General features: G+C 47.5%; 1 protein-coding gene across 5 annotated transcripts in view; it reads left to right on the top strand.

The window, feature by feature from the left end:
• Window positions 1-23,751, top strand: part of LOC146833904 (complement factor H-like) — a 1,264,875-nt gene that overhangs the window by 815,349 nt on the left and 425,775 nt on the right. For all 5 annotated transcript variants that reach the window (XM_085601813.1, XM_085601812.1, XM_085601811.1 and 2 more), the window contains one exon: window positions 21,538-21,720. In XM_085601813.1, coding sequence (XP_085457939.1) covers window positions 21,538-21,720 — 183 coding nt within the window. The remainder of the gene's footprint in view (window positions 1-21,537; window positions 21,721-23,751) is intronic.

Below are 23,751 nucleotides of genomic sequence, written 5' to 3'. Positions count from 1 at the left end.
GTGGAGAGGGCCCAGCCATTCACCCAGGAGGAGAATGAGGCATTGCTGGATGTCATCCTCCCACAGTACCCCAGCCTGTATGGGAGACCAGGGGAGCAGGTGAGTGCTGACTCCACTACCTTTGACTGTGCACCTTTTATGTGACTCTCACTTCTGGCATTGTGTCCAGGTGTGACAGACATGCAATGTTGTTTAGATTGGGTCCCGGGGGGGGAATGGCTTATGTCTTCCATGCAGAGCATGATGCACTCCTCACTTGCATTGTGCTTACTGTGACATTCACTGCATAGTGCATGACACATTCAGCCTGGCTAATCCTTTGTGGCATTTTAGTTCTATAGTCCTGAGGTGATTCAGTTGGCACCCCGGTGTGACAGGTGACTGTACCCACAGATGTGTGTGAGTTGAGTGGAGCTGTGGTGAGAGTGTCCAAGTGATGTGTATGCCCCCTGGACAGTGATGTGTGTGAATGTTCCTTGTCATGTGGGTGAGTGTCTGTGTGAAGTGTTGCACCACAGCTGCATGGAGGAGGCAACAGCTCTACCCATCTGATGTGAGAATTAAGCCGTGCTGTGTGTCTGACTTGCTGAGCTAGCCCCACACCTGTGACACCCCACAGGCAAGTGGCACATGTGCAGAGTGAGGTTTGTATCCGCTGTTTTCAATGGTAGGTGATTGATCTGTGCCTGTGTGTGTCTGTGTACTCTGCTGAGGTTGCGTCAGTGGCCTGGGGCATGTAACTGCTTTGAGGTGCTGTCCATCAGCCTGGTGTTGCTTGTGATGCACAGTGTGTGCCATGATCAGGGAGTGTGTCGAACCCCTCATGCCACCTGTGTACTTTCAATGCCATGTAGTGCATTGGGGCTTCCACAGAGGCCAATGTCCATATGACAAAGATGCTATTAGTTGGCAGCATCCTATGCCCTGTTCAACGTATCAAAGATGTTCAAATGTGTGTCTCTGTGACATGGAGCAGGTGTAGTGTTGTTGTCTCACTTTGTCATCCTCACAGGTAACTGCCTACGAGAAGGGGAAGATATGGAAGCGGGCCGTCAGGGCCGTGATCTTGGCGAAGGGTCGCAGTCGGCGCCTAGCCCAAGTGAGGAAGAGATGGCAGGACATCCGGTGCTGGACCCAGAGGATCGCCTGGGTCCAGCTAAAGCTCTCACCTCCACGCCCCCACGGCGGGCGCCGACGCCTGACCCACCAGATTAGGCGTGTCCTGGCGATGGTCTTCCCTGACATGGATAGGCAGTTCCAGGAGAGACAGCAGCAAGGAGGGGGTAGGTACATGTGTGTTTGTTGTGTGTCCCCAGCTTTTGGAATTGCTCGGTCGCCTGGATACACTGCCAGGGTTTATATGTCCAGTGCATATCCTGTTCCCAAAAGTAAACCGGTGCTGTTATCCCTCCCTTCCCCTCCTTGACATGTGTTCACTGGTCTGTGTGTAATCACTATTGCACATGGTCATCTAGGCTGCCAGTTACTCCAAGTGCACTTTGCTTTCTGCATCATGGGGGGGGGGTCTGTGACATGTGTTGTTACCTTGCCTGTGCCATGTCCTGTTCAGTCATTTGGGGGTCCATATTTGTTGGCACCGATGCTGAGTCTCAACATAGGGGTGTGAGGTTTCTAATGAACACACTTGCAGCATGCATGACCGATGTTGTGGCCTCAGACATGATGTGCATGAGTGTGAGATATGCATAGTGCCAGGACGGTTGCTCATGTTACAGTCAGATCATTCCAGGACCATGGAGTAGTGTGCCCACTACAGTCCCCTGAGACACCCTTGCCTCGTAATCATGTGTGTCATCCAACACTGTGCCCATTCTCTGTGTGTTCATCATAGGTTGGCCTCTGTGGCATTGTTCCCTGCCCTCATTTGTATTTATCTGAAGTGTGCTGCATGTGTCCACTCGACAGGGAGACCCCGCTTGGCTTGTGCATACTCACACTGGGCAGTGCCTGTGTGTCTATTCACAACTATCTGTTGATGGTTGTTTGTCACAAATATGTGTTGGCAGCCTCACGAGGTGATGTGGAGTACATTTTGGAATTCTTGCAGAACATTTTGGCAAACCGTGATTAAGAGGTGTCACTTCTTGATCTGTCTCAATCACATTGTCTCATGTATGGGGGGTTTGTGCGGGCGAGGCCTACATGGCCAAACCTCATGTCTCCTTGCCAGGTCTGACCTGTGTGTGATAATTGACTGGACAGAGACTCAACATGCAGTGACCCAGTCATGTTGTGCAGGGTTTAATGTTTGTGCTTTGCAGCATGTGTCAATAGTTAACATCCACGATTCCTGCTCATACAGTTTTTGGCACCAGTGTGTGGTCCAGATGCTACGTAGTTTTGTCTTTGTATGCTGACATCTGTGTGGACAGTCAGGCTTGCCATGAGGGTGTCTCCTCAGTGCAGGTATGCCTCTTTCCAATTCAATTGCAGGCACATTAGCTTATGCATTGTCCTGTGTTTGGACATGTGTGCCACGCCACATGACAGGCAGTGGGTCAGATGTGTTGGCAACTGTGTCATCATGGTACGGATGGCCATGTGACAAGTGGCATAATTCAAGTTGTTAGTCACAAAGTATTGTACCTTGGCACTCACTACACTTGTCAACATGTCTTCATGTTTTCAATGCTTGATTTTGATGTTTTGTTGTGCAGGACAATAATGTGCCTGCATGACAGATGTCTCCCAGGGAAGTGCACAAGAAAAACCTTTACACTTTCAGGGAACAAGCTGGCACATTGTAAAGGAAGGCACAGTTCGAATAAGACTGTTTTTCTGATTATACATATCCATGTGCCCACAGTGTGGTGGAATTTGGGTAATTCCTTGGTTGTTGGTGATACCAACTTACGAGTGTCAAGTCATCCAGACCGCCGTGTGCCCATGTATATGTACTTTCTGCAACACCATTTCTTTCTAACAGTGGCTTCTTTAAATAAGGCTGCCAGCCTATACAATGACTGTGTAAAAGTAGTTTTGTGTGCACCTCCTTGTGAGACTTCTTTTATACAGGCACATGTGTGTTCTGTTCACAAAGTGGCACATCCACACATTCTATACCTGTCGATTGTGTACAGTGGTGTGATTCCCAAGGGATCAAAATGTATTTTGTTTGGGTTTCCAAAGTACTTACAGGTCTCTGAGTGTGGGGACACCTTTAGCATTGAGATCTGTCATTTAGCCTTGGGTGCACCAATACTGTTTCTTTCCTAGTGAACAAGAGGTGGCATGACTTCATAGTATTGCTGTGCTCAACTGTTCCCAGACACTGGCTTCTCAGTATATTGCTCATTCAAGTTTTTGGCTGGTGTGTCCTATTTTTCCTTGTTTCCAAGTGGCATGATGGGTCAACCAACTGGGGAGTACAGGGCTTACATATGTGCGTAGTAATCTAGATGTTACTCTTGATGCATTGCCTGATATGCACTGTTACCTATTTTGTTGTCAGATGTATACAGGTGACTGATTTTTTTCTGTATCTTCACCTTGCCCACAGCATCATCGGAGGATACCGAGGGAGACATCTGAAACGGACCTGGAGGAGGGATCAAGCACCGGTGCCACCAGTGCTAGCGACTCTGCGGGAGCAAGTGGCACGGAGGGCGAGTGGAGTCAGTCGGAGGACCCGTCTGGTGGCGACACCAACTACGACGCTGACGGGTCCGAGGCTGACGTCATCGAGGGGGCAGCAGCACAACATCTGTCCCCGCCTCCTACATTCCCATCACCGCCATCCCAGTTGCTCCGGTCCCTTCTGTCCGTGCAGGGCACCACCATGTCTCCTTCGTGCCAGGCATCGCACCCCCTGCCCCTGTCCCCCCTGCTGCCCTCACAGCAGAGTCTGTGGACATTCAGCGGCATTTGCAGGTTGGGCAGACATCGATGCTGAATGTCCTCCATGGCCACACCAGACTGCTGACCCAGATGGTGTCGTTCATGGAGGGCATGTCAGCAACGATGTCTGACTAACGGATGTTGCTGCGGTCCATGGACTCTTCACTGACGGCAGCAGTGAGTCTCCTGCAGCGCTTCGTCCCCCCCACCCCCACCCCAGCCCCATCCACACTTCCCACTCCCATACCTGTCCCATGCACACCCAGATATTCCCAAGCACGCACCACACCAGACACAGGCAGCACACCACCACCTAAGGGCAAGCACACACCTCCTGGCACGCACACTCAGGAGGAGAAAGGCACACCCACTAGGTCTGGGGCACACAGACAAACACGCAGCCACAGTCTGAGTCTGCATGCCTCACGACCCAGGACCTCCAAAACCACTCCCCTTGGCTCCCCTGCCACACAGTCAGACAATGAGAGCTCCATGTCTGTGCTGACCCTCAGCCCCACTGACTCACCACCCCACAAGCGGGCGAGGGACTCCACGGGCAGGGGAGTTGAGTCCCCCCCCTGTTCACCCCCTCCCCCAGAAGTGCTGTACCCCAGCCCTCGGACCCCCCCCCTCCTTTGTGCCTGTGGCTTCTTCGGGTGCAGGGGATACTCTGGGCGACCTGGCAGAAGTGTGCAGCGCCGTGCTAACCTCCACCTTTGGCGCTGCCCCACCCCCTGTGGTGGAGTCGTCAAGCCCTGCACCCACCACACCTACCCTTACACCTCCTGTCCCTGCGGTGCCTGGTCCTTCCCCACATTATGCCCCCTCCCCGGTCCACGTACCTGAGGGTTCCAGTGTGCAGGCAAGCTAGGGGAGACGCGTGGCCATGTGTCCCCCCAAGGACTTCTATTCAGGACTGGCCATTGGCCTTTGTACATAGTGTTCTTTACTAAATTTTTATTTCATGCTGAATAAAGCATTTTCTTTTTACTTTGAACACTATTGCATTTCAGGTATTGATGTTGGTGCTGATGCTCCAGGAGTTGGGCTTGTGGTAATGTGTTATGTTTCAGGGAAATGTTGAAGTCTGATGGTCATGGGGTAGACCATGGTATCTGCGTGCCATCACAAGGTCTCTGCAAAGAATCTTTGGTCGTGTGTGTTATTTGTGTTTAGAGACATTGTCCCAAGGCGTGTTCCTTCCTCTGTGGCACCTGACATCTTCCCTGCAGAGAGTTGCACCATTGTTGTGCCTACCTGTGTCTACATTTCCTTTGTTGGTGACGGATCCCTTCAACTATGGCCATGCCTGCTCAGCAATGTCTCCGGCTGCATCGTCTGTGCCATCCTTGCTAGTCACTGTACTTGTGTATTGAGTATATTGTAATGCCTTAATGGCGAAATTCTCCCTTTTCAGCACTATGCATGTGTTTAATTGCAGCATAGCACACATATGGTACTTGTTCGGCAGGGTATTTGGGCACCTGTCTGGGCATTGTATCTGTGGTAAATACACCCTATTCCTTCCATGTGAGTCAACGTCTTGGTGGCTGTCGCAGCACCTGTACATTCCTATCAGTCCTGGGATGTGCGTGGCAGTGTTTGTTCCCTTTGGCTCTCTTAGTTTAGTAGGCATTGAAATAACTATACAGTCTTGTGGCATGATCTCAGTGTGTGTACTGTGCTGCGTCCGCCAGGGGTGGGTATGCATGTGTCATTTGTCCTCACACCCACATGTGGTGTGTCATGCAGTGGGGGAAAGACATCCATCCTCATGGGAGTGGGACACTGCACTATCAACATAGACAAAAATTAGGGATGCGTACATGCACCCATGGAGTTGTGGTCATGTAATAATGATGTACCCACCCCCATGTCTGTCCACTGCTGGTATTCCTCTGCACCCACCCCCATGTCTCTGTCCACTGTTGGGAGTGATAGGCACCCACCCCCATGTCTCTGTCCACTGCTGGGAGTGATAGGCACCCACCCCCATGTCTCTGTCCACTGCTGGTAGTCCTCTGCACCCACCCCCATGTCTCTGTCCACTGCTGGGAGTGATAGGCACCCACCCCCATGTCTCTGTCCACTGCTGGGAGTGATAGGCACCCACCCCCATGTCTCTGTCCACTGCTGGTATTCCTCTGCACCCATCCCCATGTCTCTGTCCACTGCTGGGAGTGATAGGCACCCACCCCCATGTCTCTGTCCACTGCTGGGAGTGATAGGCACCCACCCCCATGTCTCTGTCCACTACTGGTATTCCTCTGCACCCACCCTCATGTCTCTGTCCACTGCTGGGAGTGATAGGCACCCAACCCCATGTCTCTGTCCACTGCTGGGAGTGATAGGCACCCACCTCCATGTCTCTGTCCACTGCTGGTAGTCCTCTGCACCCACCCCCATGTCTCTGTCCACTGCTGGTATTCCTCTGCACCCACCCCTCACATGTCTGTCCACTGCTGGGAATCCTAGGCAGCCACCCACCCACCCATCCGCACCCTTGGTGCAGTACACTGCTGTCCTGGGCATACACACCCCAATATACTGGTTATATGCTGCACCAGGCCGCAAGCCAACATTTGTGGCGTGTGTATGCCTTGTATCAAAAAAGTACTGGTGCCGTAGGGGTACGCGTGGTGCGGACCGTACCCACGCGCTGAGGGCGTGGGTACGGTCCGTACCATGCGTACCCCTGAGTCACCACTCCAATGGTGGTACGGACCGTACCCACGCCCTCAGAGCGTGGCTACGGTCCGTACCACCATTGGAGTGGTGACGTAGGGGTACACGTGGTACGGACCGTACCCACGCTCTGAGGGCGTGGGTGCGGTCCGTACCACCATTGTAGTGGTGACTCAGGGGTACGCGTGGTACAGACCATACCCACGCTCTGAGGGCGTGGGTACGGTCCGTACCACCATTGTAGTGGTGACTCAGGGGTACGCGTGGTACGGACCGTACCCACGCTCTGAGGACGTGGGTACGGTCCGTACCACCATTGTAGTGGTGACTCAGGGGTACGCGTGGTACGGACCGTACCCACTCTCTGAGGGCGTGGGTACGGTCCATACCACCATTGAGTGGTAACTCAGGGGTACGCGTGGTATGGACCATACCCACGCTCTGAGGGCGTGGGTACAGTCCGTACCACGTGTACCCCCACGGCACCACTGATATAGTGCTACGGACCGTACCCACGCTATTTATGTGTGAGTACGGTGTGTAGCACAATTGTAGTGTTGCCATAGGAGTACGCGTACACGTCCACTTCTGTTGTTGCGGTACGCAGGGTTTGGTGGACACGCCCCCCGAAGTGACCAGACCCTGGTGGTGATGTATGTCGTAAATATTGTAGGTATTTAATTTGGGTAGGGGGTATGTTTCCTGCCCCTCCCCCCCCCTTGACCCCTGGGTGTTGTTCTCACCTTCTGCGGCGTCTGCGTCGGTTTCTGTGCACCAGGTCGTAGGCTATGAGGGCCGGGATGACACGTAGGATGGGGTCCATGTCTGTCCATCGCGTACCGGGTCTCCTTTTTCGCGTCGGACTCATGTTTCCGGCTTTTTTTATGTGCCATAAAAAAATAGCTGTGCAGAATGACGTAGGGACGAATCGTACTTGCTGGTCCGTAAAACACTGCCTGACTCCGTGCGGACGTCGCGTACGCGCTGTCCAGGTTCAGAATACTAGGTATTTTTTTGCCGGTCGGGGTTTTTTACGATTCGTACGGAAATGGTATTTCTGTACGAATCATACTTGCGGGTTTGTAAGGTGGTTTTCCCGGGTACGAGTCGGACGGAGAATACGCTCCGTACGACCATTCGTACCCGGGTTTAACAGGATTGGATTTGGAATCAGCACCAAAATGATTAACTCCTAAAGATTTTACACATACATTAAAAAAAGTAATACTTAAATAAAACAATTAGATAACATGCTTTTAAAATACATGCTAAAATAAATACCACTAATATAAAAATCGATATAATTAACAATTGTATTTTTACAAACGATATAACTGTCTTCGACATTTCTTACCTTATTGTCGATATTCTGTACCACGATATTTTAAAACTCAATATTATGGTACTTTGAAAAAAAACAACTCAATATTCTGTCTGTGCACCATCCAATGGGAGCCCATCAATAGACTCTCCATTTGCAGGATGGACACAGGATAAATTACACTGGGCTTAACGACTAGAGGAGCTCTGGCTCTAAGCGTCCGACCACGGTGCTATATTGGCCACACACCCTTGCTGACATAATTATATAGAGTGAGATGCAGACAGACAACTACTCCAAGACTGCAGCACTAAATGGTTTTGTGCCATAATCGTCAGCAGAAGTTTGATTTCTATATTTATTTTTTTATCTGTAAACAACCTAGCTTAGGGGCTGATTATGATGGCGGATGGAGTTGGTCTGCCCGCCATCGTAGCGGAGTTTGGGACCGTCCGCCATGCATGCGGTGGGCCTGCATACCTGATTAGGATGGGACCATCACCGCTGTGGACTGATTCCACACATTGCGGCTGTGGCTGCTGACAGCAGCATCGCCGCGATGTCGAAAAGAGCATGTTGTGCATTTCACTGCTCTACGTGGCAGGCACTACACTGCCACATGGTGCAGTGAAATGCAGCCGGGGGGACCATGGGTATCACCTCAGTGCACCCACACCTCCCCGCAACGGGCCCCCAAAAACATTCCTCACCAGCCTTTCAATGGTGGTTCAACGGCTATGGAAAGGCTGGCTTCCGCCATCGTCATAATTCTGCGTTCAGAGCCTCCTAGGCTCCGCCACCATTTTAAGCATGCTGACAGCTATGCCAGGCAATCTTTATGATGACCTGTGGCGGTTCCGTGGGGGACGGGCTTTGCCTACGCTGCGGTCACGGTCTGGATCCCACCACCATCGCAATATGGTGGTCAGAGAATCGTGGTACACAGGGCTGGAGACCTCCCCGCCGGCCTGGCGGTGATGATCGTTCCACCATGGTAATCAGCCCCTTAATTCATGTACTTACTTTTCCACATACTTTTGTGCATTTATATATGCACTAGCTCTGCTAAATGTCCCTTGTCCATGCATGGTCTTTTCGTCCACTGCAGGTTTTTTCTTTGAATTCTGGGGCTTGTACTGTTGTTTATTCTATTATAAAACAGGACTACAAGTCCCGGAATTTAAAGAAAAAAACCTGGACTGGTATAGCAGATCACACATGCCCTGGAAACCTTGGCAGCTATGTTGCACTTACTTTCAAATACTTCACACACTTTTCTACACGATGGCAACCATCCTGCCATTGCCTGGAGTTCCATTTTTGTTCATGTCAGGCATAAATAAAGACCACCTTCACACTATTTATCCAGTCCCTTGTCAAATAGTATATGATCCCTGCTATCTAGCCTACAGCCAGATAAATAGTGAAGTTTCAGGTATTTAGCAGGCTGTTGGCTAAATAGCAGGGAATATGTACTGTTTGGCTAGTGGCCTGATAAATAGCCTCTTCCCTTTTTATTTATACTGGATTTTGCTTTTCACATTTTTAGGATTTATTATATTTCCTTCTTTTACAAATAACTTTAAAAAAAGCTTGATTGAGTGTCACACCTCCCTGACTTGGACTCACCCCTTTTCAAAGTATGCAACTATTGACAACAAATTGACAAGTTCAGTGAGATATAAGGGGCTCATTAGGATAGCGAGCGGACGTGAGTCCACCCGCCATCCCTGCGGTGTGTGGACCGGCTGCCAGACATGCGGCGGTCCCGCCCTGCAAATTAGGATGCGACTGTCACCATGGTGGTCGCATTCTGCAATTTAACATTGCGGCGGGTGCTGATGACAGTAGCACCCGCCGCGATGGTAAAATCACAAGTCTAGCATTTCACTGCACCACATGGCAGGCACCACACGGTGCCTGCCACTTGGTGCAGTGTAATGTAGGGTGCACACCTCCTTCCCCAGACACAAGGGGGGCCCGCAAAGGGCCCCTAGTCCCAATCCCTGCCAGCCTTTCCATGGCAGCATTGCTGCCATGGAAAGGCCTTTCTTTTCCCACATCCTAATATGGCAGACGGTGCCTGCCAGGCACCGCCACCATATCAGTGTCCCTGCTCCGCCTGCCAGGCAATCGTAACAGTTGACACCGGCGTAAAAATGGTGGACAGACTTTGGGGTCTATTAGGATGTAGGGCGGATCGCCACTGCCCACATGGCAGTGGCAATCCACCCTAAATCCTACCCAGCCCGCCACCCATTTCCCCCCGCCTTATTAGTTTGGCGGGGGGCTACGGCGGACAGAAAGACCGTACGCCAGTTTTCCGCTGGTCGACCAGTTGACTGGGCGGAAAAGGGGCTATATATGGTGGCGGTGTCTGCTAGACACCGCCATCCATATTAGCATGGGCAGGGGTGCATGGCTTTCCATGGCGGAGACCCCGCCATGGAAAGCCATGAGTAGTCTGCTTTTGGGGGCCCGTTGCGGGCCCTCAGGGTATTGGGGGGTGGGGTGTGCACATGGGGGGTCATTGTCATGGACATGGTGGCAGGCAACTTGTGGTGCCTCTCTCCTTGTGCATGACAATGCACACAGTGCATTCCCAGCATTGTGGCAGGCGGTGCTGTGAGCACCGCCCGCCACTATGCTGGGAATAGAGGATGCCACCGCCACAATGAAGGTGGCACCTAAACGCCGGTGTGGGACCGCCACACCACTGGCAGCCGGTCCCAGCACCGCTAATCGGCCCCTTTGTGTCCACCGCGATAACCACGTCCATCCTATTATGGCGGTGGGAAAATCTAATTGCGATGGCGGAATGATCAAGTGAGATAAGGCAACCCCCTAAAAAAAAAATTGCCATGTCAGGGAACAGGGGAAACAAGAACAAAAGACTACAATACACAGTATCCCTCTAGACCTATATTGCTTTGCGTCAAGTTTTTGTGGGCTCACATAAAATAAGCACAAACACCCTTATATATGCATTATTATTATGTCTTTTTTATTTAGTTTCTTTTTTTCATCATTTTTACGTACAAGTAAAATTCATCTCTTTTTTTTAAAAAACATACAAAAATTCTTTTTTTTCCCCTTTATATGTACAAAACTATCCAAGCCGTACAAGAGTATATAACAATCTTTACATATATATTGATTTTGGAGAAACAGAAATAGTGCAAAATAGAAGAAAAAAATTATTAAATCTGTTAACACCAACATACAATTATTAGCATTGATTCAAAGAATCCCCACACCATTTACACCTCTGCACACTTCACATTCATATCACTGTCATACATAGCATACATACTACCCACCCCAGAGCCAAACAACATGCACAGAAAAACCAAACAGGGGTGAACCGCTCAACCCTCTGATGCTGTGCTGAACGCTGAGGTGTGTCATACAAACTGGTCGACGCGCGTTTCGATGGCTTAGTCTTCTTTAAATGCCATCTTCTTCAAGACCTGTTACTAAACGATTTTGTAACGGGCAAGATTGGGGGGATAAATTTTCTGAAAAGAAAATATAGGGTGTTATTTTAATTTAAATTAATGTGAATTAATTAGCAACCCACAGGAGAAATTTCACATTATCTCCAGAGTAAATGACTAAAATATTTACATGCTAACAATATTGCAAATGTGTCACTAAGCAATACTCTCACTAAGTAGGATAGAACCATGTCTATAAAGAAACATCAAGAAAAGGGTGAAATAAAAGAGAGATAGACTGCTATGGGTCATAATTCTAGAATAGAAATCCCATGTCTACCAAGGAACATTTCATGTTTATAAAATACATTCGAGTCCTCCTAAATATACTAATTTGTCTCACTGATCATGGCAAACATACCACAAAGAGAACTAGTTCAAGTAAGAGAAAGCATAACTGAACTTCCTACCTGTTTGGTGTTGCTATATAGATGGCGATAAGTACTTTCTGTAATTTCATTTGTATAACCACCGCTGCTATCTTATTCTACACATCACTGTGGACAAGCGCATATAGCTAGCGATTAGAAAAATCACAGATGTTTCTAAAAAAATATTTTCAGTTATGTTGGTACCTTGTATATTCCACGCCCACATATGTAATGTTTACCTTTCAAGCTACTTCCAAGTCTCGAAATTGGATGAGACTATTTTGTCACAAAATGAGTGCCCTGCAGCGTAGTTGTGATGATGCAGGTTGGGGTGTGGTTTTGATATGCAGTTAAAAAATTGGTTAAATAAGTGCCCTTTGGTTAATCACCCTCTCTCCACATTCTCATGCCAGCTAGTGGACAAACAACAGATAGGATACATTGTTCTCATCTGCCGCATAAGGTTGTCTCTATAGTTGCTCTCATAGCAAAGATCAGAAATGTGAATACTAACAAGCCTATGCATGATACAAAAGTACGTATTAAGAGTATTCACAGGACATCTGTGCTAGACAGCTATTTGGTCTGGGTATTCTTGATACCATGTTCTTTAGTAGAGAGTAGTATTTTGCATCTGTGGAAGTCACCTGCAGGTCTTCGTATTGACACAGTTTTTAGACATGTACATCGGTGGCTGAATTTTATTACCCTGATACAAACATTCATTTATTGGGTCATGTGCTGCACGCAGTTTTCCTAGTTTTCTAGTTTATGGTTTGAGGAATAATGTGTTTGCCATGTTTTCCTCTTTTATCGTCTATCTCGACCATCATTGTTGGGTCTATTTTGCTTGGAACTCCGGTCACTTCACACAAGTTCAGAGTCAAGCGCCAACTTGACCATTATGTGCCAAATTTATTCCAGGAATATAAGTGTTTATGATTTTCCTGTTGTTACTCTTAGCAAGCTCCTGTAATAGACTCTTGTATCATGGCACCACCTATTGAATGTCATTATCAGCAGATGTCACTCAGTTTCTAGTCTTGTTCCCCGCCAATGGATTTTGAAGCATTAATGGGACCCACCCATGGTTTAATAGGACAACACCAGTGGGTTCTGAATAGGTGACAGACAATGGGCAAGCTGTGGAGTTGGTTTGAGCTGCTTTGTAGTGTCACTCAGCATTGAATTGAACTGGCACAACAGCCTCTGAAATGGCTGCTATGGGTTCCTTGGGCTAAAGTGGTTCTTGGGCCATGGTTTGGCTTCACGTTTGTGTTGTTGCCACTTTTTCAGGCAAAGGCTGTTTGGTGGCCAGACAAACACACTTGTAATAAAATCAATGGCCTTCAGCTGGCAGGTCTCAGGCGTCAGAGATGTGCAGGTTGTGCTATAATGCACGTTCATGCTTTAAAGTATGGCTACCACAGGGCATTAATGTCTATAGAGCTCGTAGTGGGACCACCTTCTGTTTATCGACTACCTCAACTCCAGTACTTCTCTGATCCTCAGCTGTGCTGATCACCATTGCACCATTGCTCGTTTACACGGCATACCTCATGGCAGGACATTGATAATTATTCAGGACTTTGTGGGGCCTTTTTTTGTGGGCCTTAGGGAAGTGAGTTTGTAAGACCTGGGGTCACCGGGCCCTAAGGGGGTAACGTGACTCGAGCGGCTGGGCACCCGAAGGCTTATGTGTAAAGCGACCATACAACACACACATCCCCTGAAGCAGGAAACACACACAATAAGGGACGCCACACAGTAGGATCAATGCAAATCAATCAAGTTTTATCTAATCAAATGATAGGCAAGCACAGTTCCTTAGATGGCAATGGGCATCACTTGAACATATTAGCAGTGGATTCACCAGCATTGCATTATGGTCACATAGGCAGTACCTGAATACCTTAGCGTCAGATTCACCAGTACTTCATTACTATGCAGTAGGCCACTCCTGTATACCTTAGCGTTAGATTCAAAAGCGCTTCACCATAGCTCCAGTGGCAATACCTGGCGAATCTGGGGGAGCGGTAAACACAGCGGTTAACCAGAGCGCTGCGCCCCTCCCACCACTAGCGTTTCACTCTGCTCTGGGTACCACGCGCGGTATCCAGCAATGATCAGCGCTGCGAAATAGGGCTGGGAACGTAGCGCCACCTCAGAAAACTAATAGCGCTTCAAGGCAGGGCTTGCAATCATATCGTTACCCTGGGCATTACTAGCGCTTCGGAGCAGAACCTGCGAACACAGCTCTACTCGTAGTCATAAGGCATTTCACACTTCAGAGCAGAACTGGAGAACACAGCGCTACTCGTAACCATAAAGCATTAATCACTTCTGAGCAGAACTTGAGAACACAGCGCTACTCATAATCATAAAGCATTAAGCACTTCTGAGCAGAACTTGAGAACATAGCGCTACTCGTAATCATAAAGCATTAAGCACTTCTGAGCAGAACTTGAGAACACAGCGCTACTCGTAATCATAAAGCATTAAGCACTTCTGAGCAGAACTTGAGAATACAGCGCTGCTCGTAATCAACAGGCCCTCAGCAAGCGGTCCCCTTATACGCGGCAGTCTCAAGGCAAGGGGGCAATCCCACGGAGGGGAATCAGAGTCTCCGATGCAAGGGGGGAATCCCACAGAGGGGAACCAGAGTCTCAGAGTGCGGTGCCGCTCCCGATCGACAGGGGGCGCACCGGGTCCTCCACCAGCCTCCCGGGAGCAGGGGGATGAGTCCCAGGCCTCCGCACGGCCACGCTACCTCCCAGCCCCCAGGGGTTACCTTGATCTCGGCGTCCTTGGGGTCGGGCAGTCGCTCGGGGGTTCTTCACCTCTTCGGGTCCCGCAGTCAGTGCGCTCAGCGGCGGGGGCGGCGACGCGCAGTCCGCCCTCGTCACGTGGGTGCCGGGGGGCGGCTTCACGGCCTCTCACGACTCCTGCAGACGCTGCAACGGGGCCCCGGGCTTCTCCGCAGGCCCCGGATCGATGGGGGCAGGCTTCTGGTCCCCGCTCCAGGGGGGGTGACAAATTAAGCGGGATAACAGAGCGCTCAGCGCTCAACGTGGGACTGGCTCAGGTGATCCCAGGCAAGGTCGGGGAGTGCAGGGGTCACAGCGCTAGTACCTGGTTGATCCCCAGCAGTCTAGCAGTCACTTTCAGCTTGGGTTTCAGTATTCAATTTCAGCGTTCAGTTTCAGCTTGAAGGTTCAGTATTTGATTTCAGCATGAAGTTTTAGCATGAAGTTTTAGCATGAAGTTTCAGCATTCAGTTTCAGCTTGAAGGTTTAGCCGTCTTAATGGCGCAAATGTCTCTGGCGCCCTTGGGGTTTCTGTTCCTTGGGGATAGGGATTGAGTTGGTGACTAGTTCCCTCCTAGCCAAGCTTGGCAGATGGCCCCTGGATTCTCCTATCGCTGGGCTAAATCCGTGGGCTGTACAGGATCCCTCACTCACTTAAAAGGCAGTACCTAAGTCCTGTCACTTTCAGAGGCATAAGTCCCTGGCTAGGCCCTACCGCCTACAACTCCTGCGTGGATCCTCCAGGTCTGCTTTACCCCAACTGGTCAACTGACTAGAAAAAGTTCCCTCCCTCTGTTAAGTAGCCCTAGGTCAGGTGACCACTATCCAAGGCGGCAAAAGTAAAAACCACACCTCCCTTCTAGAAGGTTCCAGCACATTCCAGGAGCTTCCCCATTCTACCTATGGGACAAAAAAGGCGGGCTGGTGTCGCAACATTGTTGTGGGGTTCCAGCCAGCTCCTGGCAGCTAGGGTGCTACTAGAAAGGCCACTCTGCAGTAGCAGGGGCCTGTGGCAGCCATCTTGGGAGAAGGGAGCACCTGCACCTTAACATTGATTGGCAATGAAAAGGCGCCCGGAGACCTAAGTCCAACATAAAAATGAGGGTGGAAAAAACGAGGCACGATCAAAAATAGAGGGGGAGACCACCCTAGGGCTGACAGGTGGTCTAACAGAGTTGTTACTGGATGTTATTATTGATTACAGCTCATTTTCTAGTACCTCAGGTTCGATTGAACCATTTTGATAACCACATTTTTTTTGTTAACTCTTCAGCCTCCAAGTGCGGCGAGGGTGAGCAATCAAGAAATTATCGAGGAGTTGGTTGTGGGTTTGGAACCCATATACTTTATGACACAAAAACACAAGTAAATAATACACAATAAACTGATTGTGTGGAGATGGTTTTTGCACCTTATGGTTTTTTGAGATATTCCTAATTTGAATTGCCTCACATTCCTAGAAGTAAATAAAACTAACCCTTTATAAAAGAAATTGCGCTAACTGAAAATTGATTGCGCCATTGTGTCATCAATCTTGCCATAGAGTAGCTGAATTCCAAACTCCTGTCTCCCGCTATAAGTCAAAAATAAGGGTACACCTGGTTAGCATTGTGTACAAAAGGAATAACTTGGTTAGGGCCTCTCACTGAAAAAAAACAAAAAAAGGTTTAGGTCCAATGCTTGAAAAATGAAGAAAGAGTGTGATCTAAGTTGGACATCCCGTTGAGACGCAGCCAAAATCGGTTTTCATTTGGTTGACTCCCTGCCTGTCTTTGTGGTACAGTGAGCAAAGCACTGTACATTTGAACGAGACCCAAGAAATGTACTATTACTAGAATTAATTTAAGCTTTCCAACCGCCCAGAGGGGACACTTGGAACTATTTGTAGCAATATGGTGGAGTAAATAAACAGTTGATAAATCATAGCAAAGACCTTTTCATTCCGAAATCTTGAAAAATGTGAGCCCAGCCTCTTTCAGGATGCATCACAAGAGTGCTTGTAGAGCTTTCCTGACAACTCTCATTTACATCATCCAAGCTGATGCTGTGTACAATTAGGTACTACTTCAAAGCCACACCATCATGAAGCATACCAATACGATCGACATAACGCTGCTACCTAGAATTGCACAGACATTTTCATAGCTAAGCTAATGCACATCATCGACTGTGTCATAATCAGATGTGCTCACACACGGCACAGGTGTACACCGTTTTTATGCAATTGCATGTACTTAGAATATTTATGACATAATGCAGGAGTTATAGTCTACATATCTTCAATACAGAGAGCTGCAATCGCTGCACATTTTTTCCGAGATGCACAGTCTGCATCCTGTGTACCAACTTGGAGAAATTGCCAGTTAAATGAATGTGCTTTAGACAGTGCAGTCTTATTAAAACAGTCGAAAAGAGCTGTGCGTGTTTGAGCACATTTGTAACCCTACCATGGTGCTGTTCACAGCGGAGTGCAGATGCAAATGTGGTCTGTGTGTTTCTTGTTCTCAAAATTGACATGTCGATAGTGCATGTATTACCTCCAACATTCTCAGAGTTAGGGCCATATTTATGAGGCTAGTTGCATCGCACTTGCACCACGCAACGTGGCGCATGCGCGACACAACTCAAAAATTAGATTTATGAAGCCACGCAAGGCCACTTTGTGTGGCCCTGAGTGGCTTCATAAATCTGGACATGGCACAAATCACTGCGTTGTGTAACTCTGTCCTGGGAAAGAGTTCCATGGGCGTTGCGTGGATTTTGACGCATTCCCAGATTTACCAGAACTGGTAAACCTGGGAACACACCAACATGCTACACCTTCTAAGGGGAGGTATAACAACAAGAAATATCTTTATTTCTCCTCATTACTTCCTCTTTGTATGTGTGCTGCATTCTACAGCACACATAGAAAGAGTAATATGCCTCTCAGGAGTGTCTTTGTGCAGGAAGGTGAGTTAAGGTGCCCCTTCCTGCACAAAAACAATCCTGCATGCAAGACAGGCTCCCTTGTAAAATGGTGCAAGTGTGCCTGCGTTGGCACTAGGCAGCCAAAATGGTGTCAGTGCAAGGACAAAGGCAGGAATGCACCGAATTCTTTTAAATACGGTGTATTACTGGCCTTTCTCTGTTACAAAGCAGAGCAAGGTGACTTGCTGTGCTGTGCTGGTTGCGTTACTTTCCAAAAATATGGGCCTTTGTGTACGGGCTGAAGATAGCACAGCTCAGAAATCCAGAGCACCAATTGCCACTCCATTTATCTGAGCCAAGCTGTCTATAAGTCATGCATTAACTCTGTGATTTTATGAGTTAATATGCGCATGTATTAACTCAACAATCCCGTATTTAGTGTGTTAGACACATCAGTTTTGAACAAACCAAATGCATGGGTACCATCTGTGCCTCTGCTCTGTAATGGATGGCATCATGCCCAGCTCCTGTGGCTGTATCTTGAATGTGTTTTTTCATTCAGGGGTTATATGATAGAGGCACGCATGGCTAAACCATGCATGATTCTTCCATGGCCCCGAACCATCAATCAATCAATCACGACATTTGTATAGCGCGCTACTCACCCGGAAGGGTCTCAAGGCGCTGGGGGGAGGGGTACGTTACTGCTCGAACAGCCAGGTCTTGAGCTGCTTCCTGAAGGAGAGATGGTCTTGGGTTAGCCGAAGGTGGATGGGGAGGGAGTTCCAAGTCTTGGCTGCCAGGTAGGAGAAGGATCTTCCTCCGGCGGTGGCTCTGCGGATGCGTGGAACGGTGGCGAGGGCATGGCTGGTCGATCGTAGCTGGCGGGTGAGCGTGTAGAAGGTCATGCGGTCATTGAGGTACTTGGGGCCCAGGTCGTGGAGAGCCTTGTGTACATGGGTGAGGAGTCTGAACGTGATTCTCTTGTTGACGGGGAGCCAGTGCAGGTCTCTCAGGTGTCCGGTGATGTGGCTTTGTCGGGGGAGGTCCAGGATGAGTCGTGCGGAGGCGTTCTGGATGCTTTGGAGTCTTTTTTGAAGTTTGGCTGTGGTTCCGGCATAGAGGGTGTTCCCGTAGTCCAGTCGGCTGGTGACAAGAGCCTGGGTAACGGTCTTCCTGGTTTCTGTGGGGATCCATCTGAAGATCTTGCGGAGCATGCGCAGGGTGTTGAAGCATGATGAGGAGACGGCGTTGACTTGTCTGGTCATCGAGAGGGAGGAGTCCAGGATGAAGCCCAGGTTGCGCGCGCGCATCTTAACAACGCATTCCTTTACCACGCATGCCTTTACCATGCAATTTCGTGTTAAAGGCATGAATGGTAAAGGGGTATGAGTGACTAAGGTTGCAACCACCCTCCCCCTGCTCTGAGCTACAAACCTCCTACCTGCCCCCCCACCCTGAGGTCAAAATACCCCGATCCCCTTCCACCCCCACACTGTCCCTAACCCTTAATATACACTACTGACCCCCTCCCTACCCGCACTGTCTCCAAAACTACCCCAACCCCTTCCACTGCCCTTCGACCTAAACCCCTAACCCCTATTTTAAAAAACTATCCCGACCACCCCCCCCCGAGCCCTAAAAAACCTGCCCGCCCTCTCCTAAGCCCTGAAAACGACCCAATTACCCATGCCCCCCCAGAGGCCTAAAACCCTGTCCCTTAACATACACTAGCCCCAACCCCTCCCACCCGGCACTGTCCATAAAACACCTCAACACCTTCCACTGCCCTTAGATCTAATATCCTAACCCATAATTTTAAAAAACTAGCCCAGCCCTGAAAACTACCCCTGACCGCCCAGCCCTGAAAACAAACCCCGGCCCCCCTCCCAGCCCTAACAATGTCCCTGACTCCCCAGCCCTGAAAATGACTCCCAAATCCCCAGCCCTGAAAACGATCCTGACCCCCCAGCCCTGAAAACTACCCAGGAGCCCTGAGAATGACCCGACCCAGCCCTGAAACCAACCCGACCCCCAGCCCTGAAAATGACCCTGACATCACCAACCCTACCCCCAACCCATACAAACTACCCCCAAAACCTGGCCCCAGCCCCCCTTACCTCACCACGTCCTCTCTTCCTGGCATCTTCCTGCTTCCGGCGAGCTGCAACAGGCAGGAAGACCGCGCACTGCCTTAACGACGCACATGCATGGTTAAGGCATATGCATGGTTAAGGCAAGCGTGGTAGTGCTTGTGTAGTCGTAACAACTGTGGCTTGCCTACGATGTTCGGACTGTTTCCCTCATACAGATTCATCTGTGCAGCTGTTTTCATGCAAATTAACTTTCTGAAGTGCACATATTTAATGTAGAATTTTTCCGAGTTAGCGCTTAAGCTATAGAAAACACAGCTCTGAAACAGTGAGCATTGATTGCATCTCTCTGTTGATGAGCTTTGGTGTTTGAACACAGGTACTCAAGCTATAAAACTCAGAGTTAACTGGACACACTTTAGAAGTACAATTGCTTAAAATAAGGTGCACAGCTGTGAAAATACTGTGAGGTGTTTCCGACCATTTTTGTCAGCAAAACATATGCTAATTCAGAGTTATTTCCAGTTAATGTATGTGCCGAAGACACCAAAACAAAGCCCATAGACCCCTTCTGCTTTGCCGCAGTGCAAAAACTGCATCATGATACAGCATCTGGGCGTTACCAGTGGCAACTGCCATAAAAAGAAAGTGGAAGATAGGGTGGGCGACAGACAGACGGGGGGAGGCGGCGAGGGACAGGGAAGAGTTGGGGAAAATAATCATTTTAAAGAAACATACCTTTCCTTTTCCTGCCGCTGTCTCCGATAATATCTTGGTGCTCTCTCAGCAGTCTCTGGGAAAGCAGGCTCCCTACCCAATCTAGACACTGCTGTCATGCTATGAGAGCAGCGTCAGGATTGGTCTGCGCAGCCTGGTCTGTCGCTCAGACAGTCCCTTGGAGCCTGCAGCTTTTCTCTAACCCGGCTGTGAACACAGCTGGGTGGAGAAATAGAAATGCGCATGTTTGTTTGGCCGAACTAAGACGGGCGGCCAAATTACATGTGCACTTCTAAGTGTCCACTACTCCTGCCCTACACACATGCCTAAACCAGTCAGAGAAAAATAAAATGATGTTATTTTACTATGATTTTAATTTTTTGTCACTGACTCTGGTGAGTAGGGCGACACTCCTCCACTATTACAGGAGAGCCGCCCCTTGCTGCTACGTGTGTGTTCAAATTCTGGTTAAGTGGATACGGTTTGATGAACGAGACTTGAAGAGACAAGGGGCCCGATTCACAAAACTAACTTAAGACAAAATCCTAAATTTACTACCATTTTCGTATTCATAGAAGGCACTTACTCATTTTGGTATTCACAGAAGACACTTACTCACTTCGGTATTCACAGAAGTTAGGAGTCCTAACTTTAGGACTCCTAAATGCCTTCTGTGAATACCGAAAGTCTTAAAATTAGGATTTTTCTCAGTTTAGGAGTCCTAAAGTTAGGACTCCTAACTTTACTACTACTAAACTGAGAAAAATCCTAATTTTAAGGCTTTCGGTATTTACAGAACGCATTTAGGAGTCCTAAAGTTAGGAGTCCTAACTGTACTACTACTAAATTGAGAAAAATCCTAATTTTAAGACCTTCGGTATTCACAAAAGGCATTTAGGAGTCCTAAAGTTAGGAGTCCTAACTATACTACTACTAAACTGAGAAAAATCCTAACTTTAAGACTTTCGGTATTCACAGAAGGCATTTAGGAGTCCTAAAGTTAGGACTCCTAACTTCTGTGAATACCGAATGAGTAAGTGCCTTCTGTGAATACCAAAATGGTACTGAGTTTAGGATTTTGTCTTAAGTTAGTTCTGTGAATCGGGCCCAAGGTCTACACTACAGCCAAGTGACTCTGGTGCAATTCCAACACTGCTAAAGTCAAGGAGCTTTTTTCTGACCACAAAAACAAAAGTTAGTTTGTTTACCTTCCACTTTCGATGTTGATTTCACATTTTTGATTAACATTTATATGACAAGTATTTTGTTTCATTTTAGAGGAAGGCAGCGAGTGTGGTCCGGTGCCATTCATTCACAATGGAGATATTACTGACTTCCCACAGCCATCCTATCCTTCAGGATCCATAGTGGAATATAAGTGTCAAAGTTACTATAGGATAAGTGGAAACAACAAAGTCCACTGCATACATGGAGCTTGGTCTGCGCCACCAGAATGTCTAGGTATTTACAAGAATTATTCATATATCCACAATTATGAGAAACATATCATGTACTACTTGAGTCACAACCAAGGGAAAGCATGATTTGAGTAAATTAAAAAATGTATGCAATTGTTTGAAATTAAGTGCTTAGCCTATTTTAGGCCAAAATTGCCGAAATATTTGTTTGAAAAATGTAGTTTCCAGAAAATACATGATCGTTCATTCAGGCTAGGCATTGTTGACTGAAAATGTTTCAATGAGCAAAGCTTCTTCTTTATGAGTATATTGGTGTGATGACAATTTTCAGTCATTGCACAGTGCATGTTTCTAAAGAATGTGAATGCAACCTGGGCCTAGAATTACAGAAGCATGAATAGTTGATACAATTTGTCCATATGTTTAAGAAATCACAACCCATCAGGATTAATTTAAATTTTTTAGGGAAGTATGGAAATACTTTAGTACTTAGTGGTAAAGATCCCATAGAAACATTAATAATATGGGATCATATGGCATTTATCAAAAAACTCACTTGCCTCTCAACCCTGCCATCATCCTCCTTAGCATCAGATGTCCCTTTTGTAAATTCCTGGTCCATAAGTTCCAACAATGGTGTCAATCCATTTCCTATCTTTGCATTGAAGTCACCCATATTGATTAGGGAAAATGATTCCTTTCCTGCTGGACTAAATACAAGTATAGAACGAGGTGTAAAAACAAATGAAAAATACAAAGAATCAAGAGAAATTAAATAAGTGTTTCAGTGTTATTTAATCACACTCTACACATAATGCAATGTTTTAAAGAACAATTTTTACAAACATCATAAAAGCCTAGTTGATGTGCCCAACTAAGTGCAAGGGGAGGGGGAAGTGACTTGAGTGAGGTAGTGAAGTAAGTGACAAATACATCAAATTGGTAAAGCAATCCAATTGTTGGGCATAGTATTCAATGCCACATATTCTCAAAACCAGTCAAAGAAAGGTGAATAACAATTAACAAATTTTAACAATTTTATGATGTTTGTAAAAATTGTTCTTTAAAACATTGCATTATGTTTAGAGTGTGATTAAATAACACTCAAACACTTATTTAATTTCTCTTGATTCTTTGTATTTTTCATTTGTTTTTACACCTCGTTTGATGTATTATAACTGGGACTACTACATTCTATACTGTTCTACACCCAGGTCCCAGCGATTTTGGGTTTACCCTTCTCTATAACGGACTAAATACAAGTCAGGTAACTGTACCAAATACAGAAGAGGGTCCCTACCAAAACGGTGGCTTTACTGTTTAATTAGAGAACCTGAGATCCATTAAAAACAACAGCAAAGCCACAAATTGGGCGGATCATTAGACAGGCACCTAATCATAGAAGAAACAAACACCAAAAATCTATAAAGTGACATAAAAATGTAACTCTAGATATAGCCGTGCATTAACTACTTGTCTTGGTGCACTATAATGTGAAAATTGCTATCAAACGTTACCCACCCTAGATCATGAAACTGTGAAGCAAACCCTGCAAAGTTCCATGACAGAATACATTAAAAAAAATTCAATCCACCCTTATTTCTTTTTGCACTAAACTTCTTATCCCTTAAATCACAGTAACCAATCTTATGAAGGGTGTGCTCAAAGTTTCCCAGCATCAGACATCCATATCCTTCAGTGACATAGACTCAAACCTGCTCCATAAGGGAATAAGGGACAGATGTATCAGAGGGTTTAACCCATTCTTTATATATGGAAAAATGTTTTACTACATATGGCCCTAACTGCCTTATAACAAGAATCTTTGATCTTATTCGGAGCTGGTGGGAGGGAGGGGACAAAAGCCGGAGACATGGTATATTCTGGAGGAATTATTGTGTTTAACTTACATGTTAAAAGCTACCTCTGAGTGAGGCACCACTTTACAGTGAGAGATAACTTCCAATTCCCCCAGAATCTGTTCTGGCAACCTGCGTGGGGCATTGGCCTGTAAAAAAAAAGCCTAGGGTTAAATATCTATGCTATTTGACCAATTTAGAGGAAACGTGCTCTG

Source organism: Triturus cristatus, chromosome 4_2 (assembly GCF_964204655.1).
Source record: "Triturus cristatus chromosome 4_2, aTriCri1.1, whole genome shotgun sequence".
In the NCBI taxonomy this organism is placed as follows: domain Eukaryota; kingdom Metazoa; phylum Chordata; class Amphibia; order Caudata; family Salamandridae; genus Triturus; species Triturus cristatus.
Note: the sequence above shows the minus strand (reverse complement) of the source record. Positions and strands in the feature narration are given on the sequence as shown.